Raw genomic sequence first — 20,614 nt, forward strand, 5'->3', positions numbered from 1 at the left:
CAGATGTGACCCCGCTGTGACCTTGAACTTTGACAAAGATTAACAAGCAGGTCACTTTTAATGAGGTTTTATAAAAATGCTGAAAGTATGTGAAGTATGTAAAGTCTAACTGATCTAGTATTAAAACATGTAAGACGTGACAACGACAATTTTCCAGTTTGCAAAGGAAATTTAACCTCGCTGTGACCTTGAAATTCAATGTTGTTTAGTGTGATGTGCACCATACCTGGAGGTCATTATACTTTGGTTGTGTGCCAAGTTTCAAAGCCCTAGCTTTAAAAACGTGCGAGATAACCTTAATGCTATGACTCAGTGCCGTTTTGAATGATATAACGAACAAAATTATCGTTATTTGTAAAATCATTTGGGTAAATTTATCTTTTCTTTTCGTAATTGGGTTCCAGCATCTGTTGTCTTAACAAAAATCACAATATCAGTCGTGTTTGTCAACTTTTATTTTTTAGCCCCTTTGTCCGCTTTTCGTGCGCACCTTTTGGCACTTAGTCATATACCAATAGATTAAGGAAGATTTTTAAGAAAGTGCCGATTGTGTTTTTTGTGGTTAGGCCTATCTTTTATCGCGAGTTCCGACAGTAGCGGCTCGGTTACTGCGGACCAGCATAACTGAGTTCACACAGAACTATTCTCAGCTGCACTCAACATGGAAAAAAAACCTGTGTTAATTGTTTCAAGACAACCACATTTTCAGTGTAACACTACTTTGAAACTTCTGCTTCTTGTCATCATTATGATCATTGCAAGGGCTCCAGGAACTGAGAAATGTTAAACACACTTAAAACCACGTAAATGTTACAGGAAGGCGCCTATGGTGCCACAGATTTCCGAATTCCTGCGGCTCAGCAGCTAGCGGCCGCCGTGACCTTGCAGGGCGGAGCATCGAAATTTGCGCGGAATATTCAAAAAGCTTAAACCACACTCACTTTTTTTTTTCTTGAAAACAGCATAAATATTGTTCTAAGCGTAATAAGTTTAATCTGTATGTATGCTGGAGGTGTAAATGCACTAACATGCATATTTTGTTGCTTGTAAGATGTAGTGTTCACTTACAAAACTTTGACAAGTTTGGTCTTTCGGTTGGCGGTGTAATGTGATTCTTATGTACCGGTTCGACATGTAGGAAACAGCAGTATTTAACTGATTTCTTCCGCATTGAATCTTTCTTTGTGCAATCAGTATAGAAGATTGCAGAGAGTGTATTCTGATGATTTAAAATGTGTGTATTATTATTAAGCAGCCCTGATAGTACTGACTATGTCTCTTTCTACTAAACTGACTCAGTGTGTGACTTCTTAACTGTGCACATTTTCAGCCAGAAATTCATTTCTCTTCCTTGTCTTGCTTGCAAATTTGTTCTTTCCTGGCCGAGCGATAAGATAAACACCCCTGCCAAGGGTTGTGTTCTGCGATGTTTTAGAGCTCGGAAAGGCAGCAGAGGGCTTGTCATCAGCTTTCTCTAAATGGATTGCTTGAGGGCTAATAAGGAAGGGATACTGCTATATCAGTGGTGGTTGTTGACATCTTGTATATATACAGCTTGCTGAATCCTAATGCATGGGCCAAAGAAGGAAACTCGGCTCCACTGATTTGATACGCAGTTGTCCTTAATGTCATAGTTTTACAGACTTATAGTAGGCTAGAGATCTTTCCTTGGCTTCAGCGGGGGAATACACAGGGGTGAACCCGAACACACTTCGAGCTTTTTCACTGCGGAAATACAGATCCATGTTGATGTACTGTATACTGCACGAAGCCGTCTTCAGGTGGAGCTTCACCAAGGGAGACAACGCCTTCAGAACCATTTCTGTCACATACAGCGACCAGTAGACCAGACTGTAAGGAATGTAGGTTTGAGACAGCGAGAACCCTCTAGATTCCAGGAACGGTTCCAGGAACTTGAAACTGTTCTGCAACGGCGTATCGTCAGGAATGAAGAACGCTTGCCCGCCAACGTTTGGCTTTTCCGCTAGTGCTGCGTCTGCTTGTACGAACGCAGCGGCTGAATTTCCCACGTAGCATTGCTGAAACAACGCCTCACCGTTTCCAACCTGGATGAGTTTTCCGCCCATGGATGCTGCGTTGCGGAAGCCCGTTGTCACGTAGTATGGGTCAAGCTCACCATACATCACATTTGCCCGCAGTGAGAGGGTGTGCAGTTTTTCACCTGCGAACAAGTTGGCTTGGGCATGAGCAGTCAAACAAACAAAAGCAGATTTGCTCAAAGTGATTGGAAGGTCAAGTGTAACACACACACACACACAATCACACACACACACGCACACACACTGATCAAAATCATTCTCTGTTTTGAATATATATTTCTTCCTCAGTCTTGCTCACACACACACACACTGACAATAATAGGTGTGAACCCCCCTATCCCTCCTCACTCCCCTTCCTCCCTCATAAACTGACTATTGTCACCCCTCTTTCTCCTTCCCCTCTCTCTGTCACACAGCTGTCCATGGGCACTGCACACCAGTCTCTCTCTCTCTCTCTCTCATACACTGACCATTGTCACACAGCTGTCCATGGGCACTGCGCACCACTCTCTCTCTCTCTCTCTCTCTCTCTCTCTCTCTCTCTCTCTCTCTCATACACTGACCATTGTCACACGGCTGTCCATGGGCACTGAGCACCAGTCGCTCACCCTGAAGCTTGGACTCCGGGTACCCGGGAAACAGGAACTTGGGTGGCACTGGGGTATCGTCCTCCCCGCCACCCCGGATGGGTTCGAACCCGATGACCACATCCACTGAGCTACAGTACAGCAGGCGCGTCACGTTTTGGCGAAGACAGGCTCTGATCACGTTCAGGGTTCCTGAAAGTTCACACATATATTCAGCAGAAAGATACAGGGAAATTGAGAGGGGGGCGGTGGTGTTGCAAGACAATTCTTTATTGCAGTGGCTCACTATTTAACATGTACCTCTCTCCTTAAAAAGGGACTACAGTAGAAAGAGGAATAGAGCATAATCGCTTCCTTACACATGAAGTCTGAAGTCGGAATGTTTTAGTGAGTAGGCCTTGGGCCCTTTTCATGGAGATGAGCACATCTCAAGCACCAGCATACAAATGCACATAGTAAACAAAAACAAGAACATCCTACTCATTATCTAGTATAATCCTATTCCAACAATTTCGGTGTGCTTTTCACACACTTGCGCGTACATGGGTGTTTGTGTTTGCGTGTGGTCATATGAATGGTGTGTGTCTGTGAGTGTATGTTTACGAGCGCGTGTATGCTTTGTAAGGGAGTATCGCCCTGTTTCGTTTACGGATTACGGATTACGAATGGAAAACGCCTTCATGACAAATGTAGAAAAACGTAGCAATAGCGGCTTACTAGTGTTTGAAAACAGCATGGTTAATTTAAACAATGATGGGATTCTAGTGTATTTTCGTGGAATATAATATTCTCTTAACTCAGCATATTTAGGGCATACTAAAACAAAGTGGACTTCATCTTCAACACTGCCACAACAAAATGGACAAGATAAATCAGCGGAGGTTGCATTTAAATTAAAGCGAAATCGATGCACTTTCAGAGGAGATACTCCCAATCTAAGTCTAATCAGAAGATTTCTAGCTTTAATATGTTTCAAATCACTTAAATAGTTGGATAATGTTAGGGTTGATTTGAAGGTTCTGTACAGAGAGAAACGTTCACTTCCTTGTACATTTTCAAGCCAGGTTTGCTTATAGGATGAAATAAGTGTTTCTTTAAATGCTGTTAGGAACGCCCTCTCATCGCCAACACCTTGGTTTTCCCATACTTCATCAACACCGTACATGTACAGAGTGTAACAGATCGAGGAGGCCCATGTTTTCTTATTTTGTTCATTCATGGAGATATTTCAGCATTTTATACGCCTTGCTCGGAAGTGAACAAATGAGAGAGAGAAACCCAGCTAACTCATGCGTGCCAGCCTACACAGACACCAGGGTAGGCCAAATCTCAAAATGTTAACTCGCCAGCCGGGCGAGTAACTTCAAGAAAGGCACTAGCCCGGCAGAAATGTCTTTGGCACGGTTGATACCACAGTTGATCTGCAGTGCTTATATGGCTTTAAAACTCGATATTACAACCAGAAGGGTCGCATTTGACCAGAATTTTCACTGGCCAACCGGGCGATTTGCCAGGCGGTTTCTACTAGCCCGGCGGACTTTTTACTCTCCCCTGGCGACCGGGCGGACGATTCGGCCATCCCTGCACACACAAACAAACAAACAAACAGGCACACACACACACAGGCACACACACTCTCTCTCTCTGTCTGTCTCTGTCTCTCTCTCTCTCTCTCTCTCTCTCTCTCTCTCTCTGCCATGATTGACGGCAATCTATTGGAAAAAGTCGACCATCACAAAGTTCTAGGTGTCCACATCGATAACAACCTGTCTTGGTCAACTCACATTGAACAACTTAGTAAATTAGTGTCAAAGAAAGTGTACCTCTTATCTAGAATTAAACACTTCCTTAATTGTCAAGCCAGGAAGTTATTTTTCACTGCTCATATTCAGTCTCTTATTGATTACGCATCCACTCTATGGGACTCAGCAAGTGATAATTCCCTAAAGCTACTCAGCAGATTACACAAAAGAGCGCTAAAAGTAGTATTACTCAAACAGACTACTCTCACCGACTCAGACTACATCACAAACTATAAAGCAGAAGCAGAAGCTCTCATGCAGGCCGCCTCCTTGGTTCAGGACTCCGCAGACCCTTGCTACCAAGTTGTCTTCCTCTCGGACGCCCTTTCAGTCCTTCAGGCCCTAGAGAACGACAAACTCCCACAGCTGGCCAAAGCATTACAGATGGTCAGACAAACCAGAAGAGTTGTCCTCCAGTGGATACCAGCACACTGTGGGATACCAGGAAATGAAAGGGCAGATGAGCTGGCGAAAGAAGGAGCCGTGGAAGACCAACCTGAAAACAGTGTCAGCTTTAGTGAGCAGAAGACAATCATCAAGGCATTGATGAGGCCAAGGACAAACAGAGATGACTACCACACACTGTCCAGAGAGCAGCAAGTCAAACTCATCAGGCTGCGTACTGGCCACAACAGGCTCAATGCTCACATGAACCGAAAGTTCAAGCTGGCGCCATCACCAACCTGTGCCTGCGGTCAAGAAGACCAAACAGCGGAACACATCTTACAGCGATGTCCCTTACTAGATGAGGAACGAAAAGAAGTGTGGCCGTCACCAACTCCCTTGCAGACCAAACTATACGGCAGTCGACAGGAGTTGGAGAAAACGACAACATTTATCACCAGTGCTGGACTGATTGTGTAACCTCTGCGAACGCCAAGAAGAAGAAGAAGAAGACTACATCAACATAGGGGTCCTACCTCTAAAGTCAAGAATGAATTATAACAAAGGAATAATGATGCATAAAATTATGACAGAAAATGCACCCGAAACCATTTGTTCAAAGTTCTCTTTGAAGAATTCGCACCACTTTATAAAACTAAACACTCCTCTTCCTAGGATAGACCTATTTAAATCAAGTTTTGTTTATTCAGGACTAGAATGAATACCCGCTTCGCCGGGTAGCCGGCTTCGCCGGGAAGAAGTACTTAGAGCCGTACGCCGGCTTCGCCGGGTCCGAACAATGGACCCGCCAAGCTTAGGTCCCTCCCAGATTCGTGGAATGGGAACAGCACGAAAATGATTCAGTGGCCATAATGCCATTCCTGACCATATCGAGTCCCATCCTTGTCGACGAATGTAACCGTGTTAATCACCTTTGGAGGCGAACTCCACTCAAACAGGACTGAGCAAGTTATGGCTTCTCAAAGGAAGGCCAGCACATAAAATTACACAAAAGCCGCCAGACCACATCACAAACAGAACTGAACAATGCACAGGTGTTGCTCACATAGAGACACACACACACACACACACACACAAAAACACAGAGAAGCCGTATCTATAGAGAGATAGATGACAGTGTATTTTTCGCGTGGCTATAAATTGATTCGACCTTTGCACTTTTACAGTGAGGATAATTTACGGGTCCAATTTACGTTCTGGACACTGCGTTGGCCTTCTAAAAATAGTAACAGTAACAGAACGCCGGGAATATCCGAAGACGCTCCACTCACACTATAGTGCACCATACGAAGGAAGGGAGGTAAACGCTGAAAACCTGGAGAATATGAGAAGATAAGGAAGAGTTACTTATAATGGTGAAATGAACACAAAAACCAAAATCGATTCAGCGCTGCGCGCTGAGAGCACGTGTTGAAATATCTCATCGATGATATTGTGTCCGGGGTGTAGCTGAATACGGTGTCCAAATTTGAAAAAGATCCACCGAGAACTTTGGCTTTGGTGTGTCGGTATGGGGGCCCGGGTAGCTGAGGTGGAACCAAAATAGCTGAGGTGGAACCAAAATCGGTTCAGCGCTGCGCGCTGAGAGCACGTGTTGAAATATCTCATCGATGAGGTTGTGTCCGGGGTCTCTCTGAATAAGCCCACCAAATTTGAAGCAGATCCATCGAGAACTTTGGCCGTGCATGGCGAATACACAAATACACAGATACACAGACACACACACAGACACACACAAGTCGTATATATATATAGAAGCAGCCTCTCAGGAACGCTCTTCCGGACGCCCTGCGGCAATCCACCAATACGGATTCTTTTAGAACCAAATATTCTCTCCATTTAATGAACTCTATGAACAAATAAACTTGATTGGTATGTTCTCTTTGTATACAGTTGTTCATTATCGGAATTATGGTTTATTGTGACAAAATCACGAAGATTTGGCTCTGTAATACATTGTTTTGCCGAGCTAATGTATTGTTGGGTTACTTTCCGTTTATCTTCATTGCTGTACACCCAATTTTGATCACTACCTTATGATCTACAATGTTTCTACATAATGCGCTTCATGTACATAAACTTACTAGATGATTACCCGCTTCGCCGGTATGGATTGACGCCACACGGAGGAAGGGAGATAATCGCGGCTGAAAACACTGGAGAAGATAAGGAAGAGTTACTGGTAGTGGATCCCGACAAAAAAACACAAAATCGGTTCAGCGCGCACAGCGCTGCGCGCTGAGAGCACGTGTTGAAATATCTCATCGATGAGGTTGTGTCCGGGGTGTAGCTGAATACGGTGTCCAAATTTGAAAAATATCCACCGAGAACTTTGGCCGTGCATCGCGAACAGACAGACAGACACTAGTTGTATATACATATAGATAGATATGTTCTGCCATTAATGTTTTTTTTTTTTTTTTTTTTCTCCCCTAGTCATAGTTATAGTAACATAGTTTAGTCCCTCTTTAGGGCGAGGGCCAGATGCAAAAAAAGCATATCTATGCTTATTCTTGTCACCCTCGAAAAATAAAGATTTGTCATTCTCTCTCTCTCTCTCTCTCTCTCTCTCTCTCTCTCTCTCTCTCTCTCTCTCTCTCTCTCTCTCTCTCTCTCTCTCTCTCTCTCTCTCTCTCTCTCTCTCTCTCTCTCTCTCTCTCTCTCTCTCTCTCTCTCTCTCTCTCTCTCTCTCTCTCTCTGCTTACCGTCCACATTGACTCTCTCCATGCCTTTGAAGTCGGGGAATGTCCCGTAGCTGATCAGTCCGGCGATGTGAATGACACCATCCACATCCCACATCACCCGCCGCAGCGCGTCATTGTCCGTCACTGATCCTGTGTATGACGTCATTGGTTTCTTGGCGTCATAATCTGTTGACGTAAAGCTCATGTCACTTGCATGATGGCTCAAATTAAAAACTGTCGGATTTGTAATTACTTGACACTTCAAATTCCGTATCGCGTGTAAAAATCTCTATGCATTTTGCAGTGGATTTCATGGCTTGATGCCACACAGTCTTTACCACGCGTTTCTCGTGAACTACGTTGTGCTGGTCCGATGTCCCGATGAAAAAACATGTTTGCAAGCACAGAGTTGAAAATATCTATCGGCTGTCAACTTTCGGTTATAATCAATTAATGAGCAGATGCTTACAGAAAACTGACCTGGCAAGACCTGACAGATATTAGAGATATGCACACTTAAAACAAATGTTTGACGCACAACTGCAGAAGAGTTAGCTGTACTGTGCCTAATTAGGGGAAGGGCTCCTAATATGGACCGGCTCCTAATATGGACCACCTCCTGTTTTGACAAACTAACGGCGCTAGAGCGCTAAAAACAATTTCATTCGCTGTATTCACCCTCACTGGATAACTTGCACATGTCAAAACAGTTGCCAAAAAAACACAAACCTCAAAACCTCACTTTTGGCACCGTTCACTCTAAATTTGCCGCCTAAAAGGAACTCGTTTCTGTCCACAGCCAAAGCTTTTATCACACAAAATTTGCTATATATATGAGAGCTAAGACCGTATTTGTTACATTTTAGCAGTTTTGACCCCGAGTTTCTACTGCAAACAAAAAATAATAGCACAATCTCAAAGTATGTGTGAGTCCCCTAATATGGACCACCTTCAACAAATCGAAGAAATTAAAAGCTAAAGGCTATTTTCATTAATTCATTAAAGTGTAACTAAACAAGCAAAAAGGAAATACATCGTTCAGCAACCTTTACACTTTGATATGAAGAAGGGCCTCATATACTGTCGAACTGCGAAAAAAAAAAAAATGTCTCTCACTCGGACACTGTTTGACGGACATGTGAAGTGCGCGCCAAGAACGACAATCTTCTTAGTTTACCTGATTAATGCCCTTAATTTTTGGTTCTGGTACTTTCAGTTCCGGCTGTTGTCATCAATCTACCAAAATAAAAGATCAAACGGAGTTTTCGATTTTTACTTCATGGTTCAGAAAAATATTGCTTATTTTCTGAAGTCAACCGTTTTAGCGAATCTTTCTTTGATTCTTAAAAGTCATTTCAGATTTTTGAAAAATAGTTAACGGTTAGTAATTACCAATATATCGTAAACAAACATATCGATAGGTTTTGGTAAGAAGACACAAGTGCGATGAATGTGGTACCGGTATTTTTGTGGTAAGTAAGGATGCATTTCTTTGCTGTAAGCACATTTACAATGCACATTTAATCTGTTTAGCAACATAAACGAAAGCATGGTACAGTGCCGCTTGTTTGTAATCTATCTTTTCGCGGCAGATGCGTAACAATTAGGGTCTCAGTTGGAAAAAGCTGCTCGGAACCAGAGCAGATTTGGCTTGGGTTCTTTGAGTGTGAATGATCGACGAGTGGCTTGACATTTTTAACGAATCATTACTGTAGCCTACTTGAAACCATCATCTGTTTCTGAATTTGTCATCAGTTATGATTGAGCAGTCTCATAGGAATCGTCCATAAAATGTTAAACCGAAAAAGGGCAGACGATTCTGAATCACACAGGCTGCTGTACAAAATCAGATCTAAAACGATATTTTGAACTGCGACGTCTGCGTAAATGCCCTGTAACAAAATACCTTGTCCTGGTCATGTGTATACACATCAGCTTCTATTGGGAAGATCAGTATTTTATATTAATCACAAATACAAGATTAGAAATAGTTCTGAAGATCGCCTTTGATTTCAGTTTCAGCGGCAAACTAGCAGATCTGTCCAAACCGGCATCGTTACATGGTTGAAACTTGAATAATCCCAAATAGATCTGAGTGGGGGTAAGTTTTATAGTATTTCAATTTTTTACGGCAGTTTTATTCAAAGATAGTGTAGTGGATGTTTCTGGTGAAGACTACAGTTACATATAAATTGTTTGTTGTAATATTAAAATGATTGTTCTTTATTTACACAATTGAATAATTTGTATTTATTTGTTTGCAGATGACGGCACACTGAGTGCTCCAAGAACATACGCCTGCTGGCATTTTGTGTCTTTTCTGAAGATGTTGAGGCAAGCAGAAGTCACGGTCCTGGCCACACACACACAATGATATTTTTTCATGGGCATATCCAGTATTAAAACTGTATTACCATGCAAACGCAACGATTAGAATTTAGAGAAGGTCATCGGTCACACACACACACACACACACACACACACACTGGGCGGATCCGGAGGGGGGTTCCGGGTTTCCGGACCACTTAGGAGCCGGCCTTTGTATTCTAAGTGACGATTTTGGAAAGAAGTTGGCTAATTAGTTTGCTCAGGTTGCGCCAGATCGATCAATTGTCCTTGTTGTGATTCAAATTTTTCTTCTTAATATATTTACTTTTTGGAAGGTGTATTAGGGGATGTTTCTTGGCTCAGATTGATCCATTTTCCTTGTTTTTATCAACATTTGTCGGACAACTAAACGCTTCGCGTCGTCAAATTGACCCTAAAAGAAATTTGGAAACTCCCCCTTAAAAATGATGTGATCCGCCCCTGCACACACACAAACACACACAAATAGAGAAGTAATAAATGGATACAGTTTTTCTTTATTTAAATTACAATCAGATGTGGTCGTAGAACCGGCACTGTAAACAAAACCTAGCATGATATACCACTTGTGTGATGTTTCGGTCAATATCTTTATTTTCCTTTCAGAAATACATTGGCGTTTTGAATGTCAAGGGAAGTGATACAAATGCTGCAGCGGGCTATGAAGAACGCGAAGGCAAACAAGGTAAATACCTACTTCTGACATTAGTTTACTTATTAACTCTTTCTATACTGGCCATTATCTCCCCCCAGAAACTGGCCATTTGCATGGGTTTGCAAAACAATTCTCAAAAATAAACAAAACAAGATGCAGCCTTCAAACTCATAGGTTTTATTGTGAATATATTGCTAAAACATATGCCAAAGTTTGGTTTCATTGTTGTGAAAAAAAAAAAAATATGATGTCCAGAATTTATGGGTATATTTTACGCAATACGAAAAAGGGGGTATGTATTTTGACTTAGAAGCATTTTTTCTTATGAAGGCACTGTTTGCAACAAAACTGTTTCTGTTTACTTGTATGAAGATTGTGCTAACACAAAAACATAACAAATACCAACTGATTTTCCATTTGGTTGTCATGTAAGCATTGTGAACATGTCCGAAAAATCTGATCACACACCATGTGGTCGACATGCAGACCTGAACGGCCAGTGTATGGTGGCAGAGTTGGAAAATAGGAAAAGTCTTGATGCCAATCCTTCATCAAAAACCGAAGAAAATCGTCATTGTAATAAGTTTGCTTTATTCTAAATCAAACGACTAGGATAGATGACAGACACAACGACAAACACATTCAATTCTATGTAAAACATACACAATGCGCACGTTAACAAGCTGGCCATAACAATGTGCCCATCGTGCATGAAGTGTGGCTTTGGTCGGATCAGTAGCCGTGCTTTGTCTGCGATGCTAAACATGAAATTTTGTTAAAGCGACGATTTAGCAATGTTGTTGTTGCTGCTGCTGCTGTCTGTTCTTGTCACGACATCTCGCCATATAACAGTTTTTTCACTCCTGATTCTGAGAAGAAGCTGTTTAATTGTGATATCAGGCCTAGGAACCCCTGATTTTCACTTGGAGCATTCTCAAAGAAACTTAGCGTATGTTAAGAAAAATGAGTGTACTCCACACTTTGTCTTTTGTTGTTCGTTGTCGTTGCATGTCTACCGTTCCACAGCCACCTACTATAAGTGCAAGTGTTAAATGACGTATTTTCACAAAAGACTGCTTGCAGAGAATCATGTGATGCCAATGACAGGTAAGGACATGTGGTAATACATACTACGTTTTGGAACCAGGGAAAATGCAGCACAAATTATTTATCAACCAAATTGATTGACTTGTGCACCATGACAAAAGTTTTCTTTGATCCATAAAAGGTCTTTTGCCAGAAAAATTGCTCTGAACATCAAGTACCCTGCAAGTTGTCACACATTTACATTATTGAAATAAAAAGAAAACACACCAGTAACCAGGTTAGGTACGTTAATATCTATAATCAATATCTCGGCACGTTACTGCCTTCTTCGGGATGGTAAGCTGAACATTATTGAACAAAATAATCGGTTTAGATTGTATACTTTGATTCCTGAACGAAGAAGCAGAGGTACTGCATACAACTAGGACTGTAATATCAGCTTTTGCCTGAAACACACACACATACACTTATAAAATTAATGCAATGTCATTGTATGAAGCCAGAACAATCACTAACTTACATAGTTGGTCACACAATCAGGGCCGGACTAGGCGGAGAGGAGGGGGGGGGTTGCCAGTGGTGGCCCAGGCGGCAGGGGCGGATTAGTTCATTTTATGACTGTTTTTTTTCAAAAGTATATTGTGAAGATATATATGGGTGTGAAGGCGCGAAGCGCCGAGCCGACGGCGCGAAGCGCCGAGCCGACGGCGCGAAGCGCCTAGCTTGCTAGGGGGGTCCGGGGGCATGCCCCCCCGGAAAATTTTGAAAAAAAGGATGCACAATGGTGCAATCTGGTGCATTCTGAGGATGATCATTACCAGTTTCAGGCAGCAGATTTTGTCACTGATTAATACCCCAAAAATTGAAACTCAATGTAAAATAAAGAAATGCATACCTCCTTCAATATTTTTATTTTTTGGCTGGGGGGGGGGGGGGTCCGGAAACCCTAGAACCCACCCACCCCCCCCTCGTTGTGGGGGTCAGGGGGCAAAGCCCCCTGAAGCTGACGGGTAGGTCATATTCTGAGATAGGAAAATGGTCGCTCCTTGCATGAAACGGCATAAAATAAGCAATAATAAAAAAAAATTAAATAAGTAAGGTACATGTTTAGGCTAGGGGGGGGGGGGGGGGGGGGGTTGCGCAACCCCCATAACCCCCCCGGTAGTCCGGCCCTGCACAATTACCTATCACTGAACAATAAATCGAAGTCGGGTGGATTCAATGACTAAAGCAGTAAAGGCTTTGAAAAAACCCTCATCACAAAACATCCCCCCCCAAAAAAAAAAAAAAATAAAAAATGAAATAAAACAGGTTGTGTATATAGCGCAGTAAACACCATGCAGGTACAAGCAAAGATTTGACAGTGATTATCCTTGTTTTATATAGCACACATTTTCTAGTTTTAATCTCTCTCTCTCTCTCTCTCTCTCTCTCTCTCTCTCTCTCTCTCTCTCTCTCTCTCTCTCTCTAAACTATTCGACTCCCAGATCCAGCCCATGCTCAATTATGCGGCAGAAGTCTGGGGCCTTGATGCAGACCATTCACCTATCGAAAAGGTGCATCTGTTTGCCCTTAAGAGGTTTCTGAACACAAGCATGAAAACACCAAACACACTTGTGTATGGAGAAACTGGCAGACACCCGTTATTTGTCAACACGTTTGTTAAGTCCATACGATTTTGGTTGCGCATCCTGAAAATGCCTAGTCATCGATTGCCACAAAAAGCTTATAAAATGCTGCTTTATTTACACGAACAAAATAAAAGAACATGGGCGTCATCAGTTTGCTATGTGCTGTACAAATACGGCTTTGACCAAGTTTGGATTCAACAAGGCGTTGGAAATGAAAATGCGTTCATAACGGAATTCAAGAACAGACTAGTCACATTATACAAGCAAGAGTGGATAGAAACAGTACAAAGTAAAGAACGATTCCTTTTCTATAGCACTTTCAAGTCAGCCTTATCTATGTCTTCATACTTAAATGACCTGAAGCACGTCAAAGCAAGAAACTGCCTGATTAGGTTAAGACTTGGTGTCTCGCCACTCAAAGTGCATCGATTACGACACACTCGGTCGTCAACTGCTGAAGATTACTTGTGTCCATTCTGCGCAAACGAGACCGAAGATGAAATTCACTTTGTTTTGAAATGTCCAAAATATGCTGGTATTCGCGAGTACTACATACCTGCAAAATATTACAACCGCCCATCAAGCTTTAAACTGGCGCTACTTCTAGCGACACCAAACAGACCAATATTACTTAGACTTGCAACCTTCATCATGAACGCGTTTAAAATACGCAGTGAGTGGGGACAGTGAATATGAGATATTGCACGATCTTGTTTTGAGTGTATGCTATTTTTGCTGTTTTTGGTCGATTGCTTAAAAAACAGTAATAAAGTTTTGTCTTTTTTGAAAACGTTAATGCGATGCTATGTATCAGAGATGCAACGATTATGCATATAACTGCTTGCAGATTTGCGTGTGAAAGGGCATGTGAAGGGATAGATGGAGTGATGAATAGATGGATGACGGATGAATGGTTGGACAGTCAGACGGTTGATTAGATGGATGGAGGACAGAGGGACACGAGATGGATAGAAGGATGGATGGATGGATGGCTGGCTGGATGGATGGATGGATGGATGGATGGATGGATGGACGGAAAGAGGACAGAGAGACATGAGTGAAGTGCGACAGAGACTGGATTTTGTGCTGATGCTTACTGTCCTTTTCCAAACGTTTTGCTGTTGTAAATGCCTGCTTCCACTGTCGTCATGTCGACTGTCATTACGATGATGATGATTTTTTTTTTATTATGATTAATATTACAATGATTATTTTTCATGAAGCATGAATGATGAAAATGTGTACACCCCGAATTGAAATGGGCCCAAGGCCCAATCAATAAACCATCCAGACTCCAGACTCCATGTCTCTCTCTCTCTCTCTCTCTCTCTCTCTCTCTCTCTCTCTCTCTCTCTCTCTCTCTCTCTCTGTGCATGGAAAGTAATTTATTGACCTGTGGGTTATTTGCGTTTGTATACACATTGGTGATTCGTAAACTATGTTGAAAGAGATTGTCAAACAATATTATATGGGGTGTCTTAAAAAAATGTATATCAACAAAATCTGTCATTATTATCAGGCACACGGTTTTAACAAAGCTATGTCACGGAATGCAACATAAGTGGCTTAAAAAGTCGTGTTTTTGTGTGTGCAGGATATTCGCTAGGACAGGACCTCAAGCTGAACAAGCACAACAGCGATGCATTCTTCCATGGCTTCCACAAAAGTCTTTCACCTATAGCGGGCATTGCATACAGATAGTCCAAAGAGGGTTAGGGTTACCCTAACCCTCCTTTTTAAAAATTCTTTAGACCAATTATCCCTCTGTTCCCATGTTAAACATGGAATAATTTTGGACAAATGCGAGGACGTCAGCTTTTTTAATTTCATTTTTTTTATCATTTTACTTATTAAAACTTGTTTAGATTTCGATTCGTAAACCATTTACAGTAATCCTTTGTTTTTTAACTTTGTTCATCTTACCACAGTCACTTCGTTGTTTAGATTTATCATTAAATTTGTTACCATTATGCAGGAAAAATGTAGAATAAAACCAGGAGAGCTTTCGGTAGAAGATATTTCCTGTGTCAAAGTTTAATGCTTATTCTGATTGATGGGTGCTCCAAACTAAGTCATTTTGACTGCCTTATTCGAATTCATTTCCAAGACAGGGCTGAGAAGTGGAGAAGCTTAGGAGAGTATCGTAAAAATTGTCTGGGTGTTTATGCAAAACTTTCGAATATGTCAGATTTTACTTTAGAGGATTTTAAATACTGTTAACTGATAGTAATGCTATAACTTCTACACCAATTGACTGGATAACTTCATATTCAGCATACTTAAACTTGATTTTATGCATGTGCAGTTCACAAAGTGGCAAATTTGTAGGTTAAATTATCTAACTTTTGCATCACCAATGACACCAACGCTTTCGTGTCTGAGGATTGCCCTGAACCTAGCTGTAACTGCATGCTTTCTTCAGGTCATCGATAGCCTGGGGGTTGAAGGGGATGTTTTTACATACTCAGACATTTAAAATAATCAAAAAGGTAAAAGCCCGAAGGGTTTAAATTATGTAAAAATGGCTACCGCTCAATGTCAAAACTCGTTCTGTTTAGTCGACCCCCGAATTTGGAGAAAAAAATTAAAATTGCACAAAAGTTAGACCATTCAATTTACAAAATTGCCACTTACTGGAAAGGCAGAACATAAACTGAAGTTAATGAATACCATATATAAAATAATTGGTTCAACAGATGCAGAAGTAATTTGCATGGTTGTGGGTGTCCTTTTTAGGGGGGTCAACCCTGTAGAAGAGACGATTTTCTTTAATTATCAATCCGTAATATATTGTTTGTTATGCATACAAGATTAACATTGACAAATACTTCAAGACTCCTCATTGATGTTAAGAAATGTTTTTTGTTTTTTTTGTTACTGACTGATTCACTTTCTATTCACTTTACTCTACATTAGTCACGACAAGAAAAGCAAGGGAGGTAATTTCTTCGGAAGAGGTAATTCTCTCCCCTCAGAACGATTGTTGTAGTTTGTTTGATTTTGTTCCCTTCTAATAAGTATTATTTAAAATAGATCTTTACATCTTGATGTGAAAGGCGCAGTACCCCCTCCCCCCAGGATGTTAAATGCTAGGTTGTGTCCATGTAAAATCCTGATCCTAGTCAAGATCCGAGTTGGTTTTTCATGCAACAGTGCCTCTTTATGCCACTCAATTAGACATACTTTGCAATCCATAATTGCACGAAACTAAGTACAGGAAATAATTGTTGTCGTGTTTTTAATATTACATAATGAAATAAAAAATCTCACAACTGGTTTCGTGTTAGGCTTTCTCTCTCTGTCTGAATCTCATAATTACTTCCTTCTGAGGCCTGAAATGTGTTGCAGGCATTGTTCAGCTTACATTTATTGTTACAATTTTTGTGGATATGTTATCAAGTGTGTCTGTGTTTCTATCATTCGTTATCAGTGTGGTTAAAAAAAAAAAAAGCACACGTCAAAGTAATTTACCCTTCATCATTATCAAAACATGCAGATACAGGTAATAAATATTTGTGATACTTTAAACAAATACAATGTTTGTTTGTTGCGTCTTTTCTTTTTTTCAGAGCAAACACACATCGTATTTGTTCAAATGTGTATATTCTGCACTTTCTAATACCCTGCATGGATCTCCAAATCAAGAATAATGAAAAGTCGTCTAATAGCCCTGCAGCACTCACACGAACATGATAGAAGCTTGCATGCATGCACCCAGGCTCGCTGTCTTCGGCTAAAAGAGCTTACCGTTGGATCTTCGCTCAGACAAATGTAGCTGTCTTGTCCACTTGCTCCTGTCGCATAGATCTGCAATGTGCAACATCATCTTTGATTAATAAGTCTGAGGCACAGACAAACACACACGCGCGCACATTTGCGAGAGAATGCACGTCAGTCTATTCAATCAAACAGTATAAAAACATACCACAGACGTGGTGGTGGAAACTGGACATTCGCCGTATAACAAACTCAAGAGATTCATTTGTGTGTGTATGTTTAATCAAAAGTTCATCTTGGGCACATTCAGTCTGTATTGTAACAGGACCCATCCCGTAAAAACTTCGAACAGATCTATTAAATTCTGAAATCCTTGACAAGTTTTTTTTCCAATCATCTGTATCTGATCGAAGTAAAAAAAATAAAAAAAAATCAGCCAGTACACGCATCTACCCCCTCACACGACAATACATATGTGGCGAAAAAAGGAATCGAGAGGGGGGGGGGGGGGGGGGAAACAAGGAATAAATTAGATCCAGAAATAATTCCACTTCATCATTCCAAAATTCAAGTGTGAAGTGATCGGATACTGTGGTAAAGATACGTGCTTAGTATCACAACTGAAAATACAAGCCCTAGAGTTTTAAATCAAGGAAACAATTAAAGTTAAGGAAAGATCAACAGAAATGTCGAGAACATGTAAAATATTGTACTTACAATCCGTTTCAGCATGCTCTTCGAATAATAATCTCCCAGTCAGCCTCGTGCTTACGACTTCGACAGGATATTGCCTCTCACGCTGAGCCAGTACATTTGGAGTGAATTCAAAGGCCAGAGATGCAGTACAAGCACATTAGTTAGATCCAATTCATTTACATTGCTACCTTGCCCAATTTATGGCTATTTCTGTTGGTAACATCACACATGTGGCAAGCAGTGCTTGTTGCCGACTCTGCTGGGACAGGCAGCAGACGATTTTATCTAGGAACCAAATTCTGATTGGTTAAAACATAAAACCGGAACTCAAAGTACCACTTGTTCTTTGGAAGTATCAAATCAAGAACAGATAATCAGGTAAATCTGAAATGGGTTCAACACTTTTAAAAAATCGTAGTAAATCAGAAAACACAGTAAACGTTGGAAAAATCGTCCAGTATCGCTTCTACAGGTCTATACTTGGACAAAACATAAAGCAATTCAGTAAAGCTGACACTTCAAAATGTCTGTTTAGTTACACTTTAAGAAGCTTGCTGAAAATAACCTATAACTAGCCCTCGAGATTTCAAAAAAAAAAATATAACAAATAGTTTTCTTTTCGTGGAAGTTGATAATTTCACTTATTTTCACTCTGTTTTTGATAAGCTTCTTTAGTTTCCTGGTGACCGGCACGGTGGCCTAGTGGTTAGGCGTCCGCCCCGTGATCGGGAGGTCGTGGGTTCGAACCCCGGCCGCGTCATACCTAAGACTTTAAAATTGGCAATCTAGTGGCTGCTCCGCCTGGCGTCTGGCATTATGGGGTTAGTGCTAGGACTGGTTGGTCCGGTGTCAGAATAATGTGACTGGGTGAGACATGAAGCCTGTGCTGCGACTTCTGTCTTGTGTGTGGCGCACGTTATAATTATGTCAAAGCAGCACCGCCCTGATATGGCCCTTCGTGGTCGGCTGGGCGTTAAGCAAACAAAAAAACAAAAAAGTTTCCTGGTGTGCTCCAAATAATGCTCTCGTCAACCCGAAACAGATAAATCTAAAGCATCTTTTAATTAGTCTGACTTGCACACTAAGTTTTATCATGTTATTTTGAAGTATAAGGGGCTTTTTACAGTGATTCGCGAAGGCCGCTTTACTGGTCCATATTAGGAGCCTGGGCGCCTAATATGGACCATTTGTGATTTGTTTCTGTATTTAATTTTTGCTGAATGTCTATCAAAGCTATTTTACTCTACCTAGGCCCAACGGTTAACCAAAGAGAGAAGGACTACCAAACACAAAATGAAACTTCTTCACAAGAAAACAAACCAGTTATCAGCATGAAACAAAAAGTGGTCCATATTAGGGGCCCTTCCCCTAGTTTTCATTTTGTCAGGGAATGTTACTGAGATATACAGGAGTCCATTGACGATCTGCACAAAGTAAACCGAAAAAGACACATCGTCACGCACAGCACATACCCAGTTTGGCCGTGAAAGGCCAAAGGTCGAGGACGCGTATCTCCCCCACGTGCGGCGCGTTCTCTTGCAAGTGTTTGATCACGTGCTGACCCAGAAACCCGTTTCCGCCCGTCACCAGAATAGTGCCCCCTTTCCGAGTTGCCTCCTCTTGGCTGACGTCAGAAATGTGATCTGTGGAACATTGGCGGGTACTGGTTCGAGTTGTTGACCTTTGGCGGGGGTGTTGATGATAATGTTGATGATAACGAAGCTTTGTCGTCGATCTGATTGCTGTGCTGTGGAATACAGACCTGAAGCGAAAGATCAAATGTCCAAAACAAAACAAAAATTAGGCAATAGTGCATCGTAAATTAATAGACCTGTATCAGGGGCGGATCACATAATTTTGAAGGGAGGGGGGGGGGGGGGGTTCCACATTTCTTTTAGGGACAATTTGACGACGCGAAGCGTTTAGTTGAGGGTGCGAAGCGTTCAAACCTCTTAGCGGGGCCAGGAACATGCCCCCCCCCCCCCAAAAAAAAAAAAAATTAATAATAATAAAATTTGTTGATAAATACAAGGAAAATGGAGCAATCTGGTGCATTCTGAGCCAAGAAATTTCCCCTAATACACCTTCCAAAAAGTAAAGACCAATTTGGATAAAAACAAGGACAATTGACCGATCTGGTGCAACCTCAGCCAGCAAATTACCCAACTACTTTCCAAAACCGTCAGTTAGAAGACAAAGGCTCCTAGGAAAATTGAGCAATCTGGTGCAATCTGAGCCATCAGTTTTTCTTTGTTTTCAAATTATACTAACTTAATTCGTTTTCTCTGTTGTTAAATTTTTTTAGGCTAGGGGGAAAACCCTCCCCCCTCCCCCCGCTGGATCCGCCCCTGTGTATTAACTCCGAAGCTATGCTAATTTGCTATTTCTGTCCCCAGTACAAGAGACTATTGGAGACATGGAATGTTAATAGGCTAAAACTAAACTCCGAAGAATCAAAAAACAAGAAAGGTAGGTTGTTGGAACGTTTGTTATTGACAAAACAATACACCTACGTCTATAAAAGCGTAAATTAAACTTACTTTAGTGAATGTATTCTTTTGCCAATAACAAACGTTCCAACAACCTACCTTTCTTGTTTTTGATTCTGAATTTTGGAACGTTGGCAGTCTCTTTGTTTTTGGATAAACTCCAAAGTCTTACACTGAATGTTGTATATCCACGGGTCCCTTTTGAGGAAGTGCACTTTGTTTAAAGTCTAAAGTCAATTTTTAAGTATGTGATAATCACAACACCTTTTTCTTGACTGCACAGACGCCATAATTATAAGCGTAATGAGTACATACAATTTAAAACACACCTCTCACTCAAGTCTCCATGTATCATTCGTATGTTTTCAGAGCAGAAAGTTAAATGCTTTACTTTATTTGGTGTTTAACGTCGTTTTCAACCACGAAGGTTATATCGCGACGGAGTTAAATGCTTCCAAGCTTGTTTTTACATTG

The 20,614-nt window shown here is 41.3% G+C and overlaps 2 protein-coding genes and 1 long non-coding RNA gene across 4 annotated transcripts in view; 2 read left to right on the plus strand and 1 right to left on the minus strand.

Annotated features, from left to right (window-relative positions):
* Window positions 1-20,614, plus strand: part of LOC138976103 (CST complex subunit STN1-like) — a 36,098-nt gene that overhangs the window by 9,819 nt on the left and 5,665 nt on the right. The gene's annotated exons all lie outside the window — the stretch shown is intronic.
* On the minus strand, window positions 810-19,257 carry LOC138976104 (3 beta-hydroxysteroid dehydrogenase/Delta 5-->4-isomerase type 2-like). Its single transcript, XM_070348926.1, has 4 exons — window positions 19,124-19,257; window positions 7,560-7,724; window positions 2,624-2,839; window positions 810-2,182 (listed from the first exon to the last, which is right to left on the minus strand). Exons 2-4 carry the CDS (start codon window positions 7,702-7,704, stop codon window positions 1,629-1,631), a joined length of 915 nt encoding a protein of 304 aa, XP_070205027.1. The 5' UTR covers window positions 7,705-7,724; window positions 19,124-19,257; the 3' UTR covers window positions 810-1,628.
* On the plus strand, window positions 8,962-15,044 carry LOC138976105 (uncharacterized). Its single transcript, XR_011458875.1, has 3 exons — window positions 8,962-9,639; window positions 9,803-10,590; window positions 14,833-15,044. It is a non-coding gene; the product is annotated as an uncharacterized lncRNA (long non-coding RNA).

The sequence above is a fragment of the Littorina saxatilis genome, linkage group LG9, assembly GCF_037325665.1.
Source record: "Littorina saxatilis isolate snail1 linkage group LG9, US_GU_Lsax_2.0, whole genome shotgun sequence".
Classification (NCBI taxonomy): Eukaryota; Metazoa; Mollusca; class Gastropoda; order Littorinimorpha; family Littorinidae; genus Littorina; species Littorina saxatilis.

Coding starts and splice junctions, on each gene's coding strand:
- LOC138976104 (XM_070348926.1), bottom strand. CDS start 7,704: ATGACGTCATACACAGGATCAGTGACGGACAATGACGCGCTGCGGCGG. Junction 2,840..7,559: donor GGAGAGAGTCAATGTGGACG/GTAAGCAGAGAG, acceptor GTGAACTTTCAG/GAACCCTGAACGTGATCAGA. Junction 2,183..2,623: donor TGGACAGCCGTGTGACAATG/GTCAGTGTATGA, acceptor ACTTGTTCGCAG/GTGAAAAACTGCACACCCTC.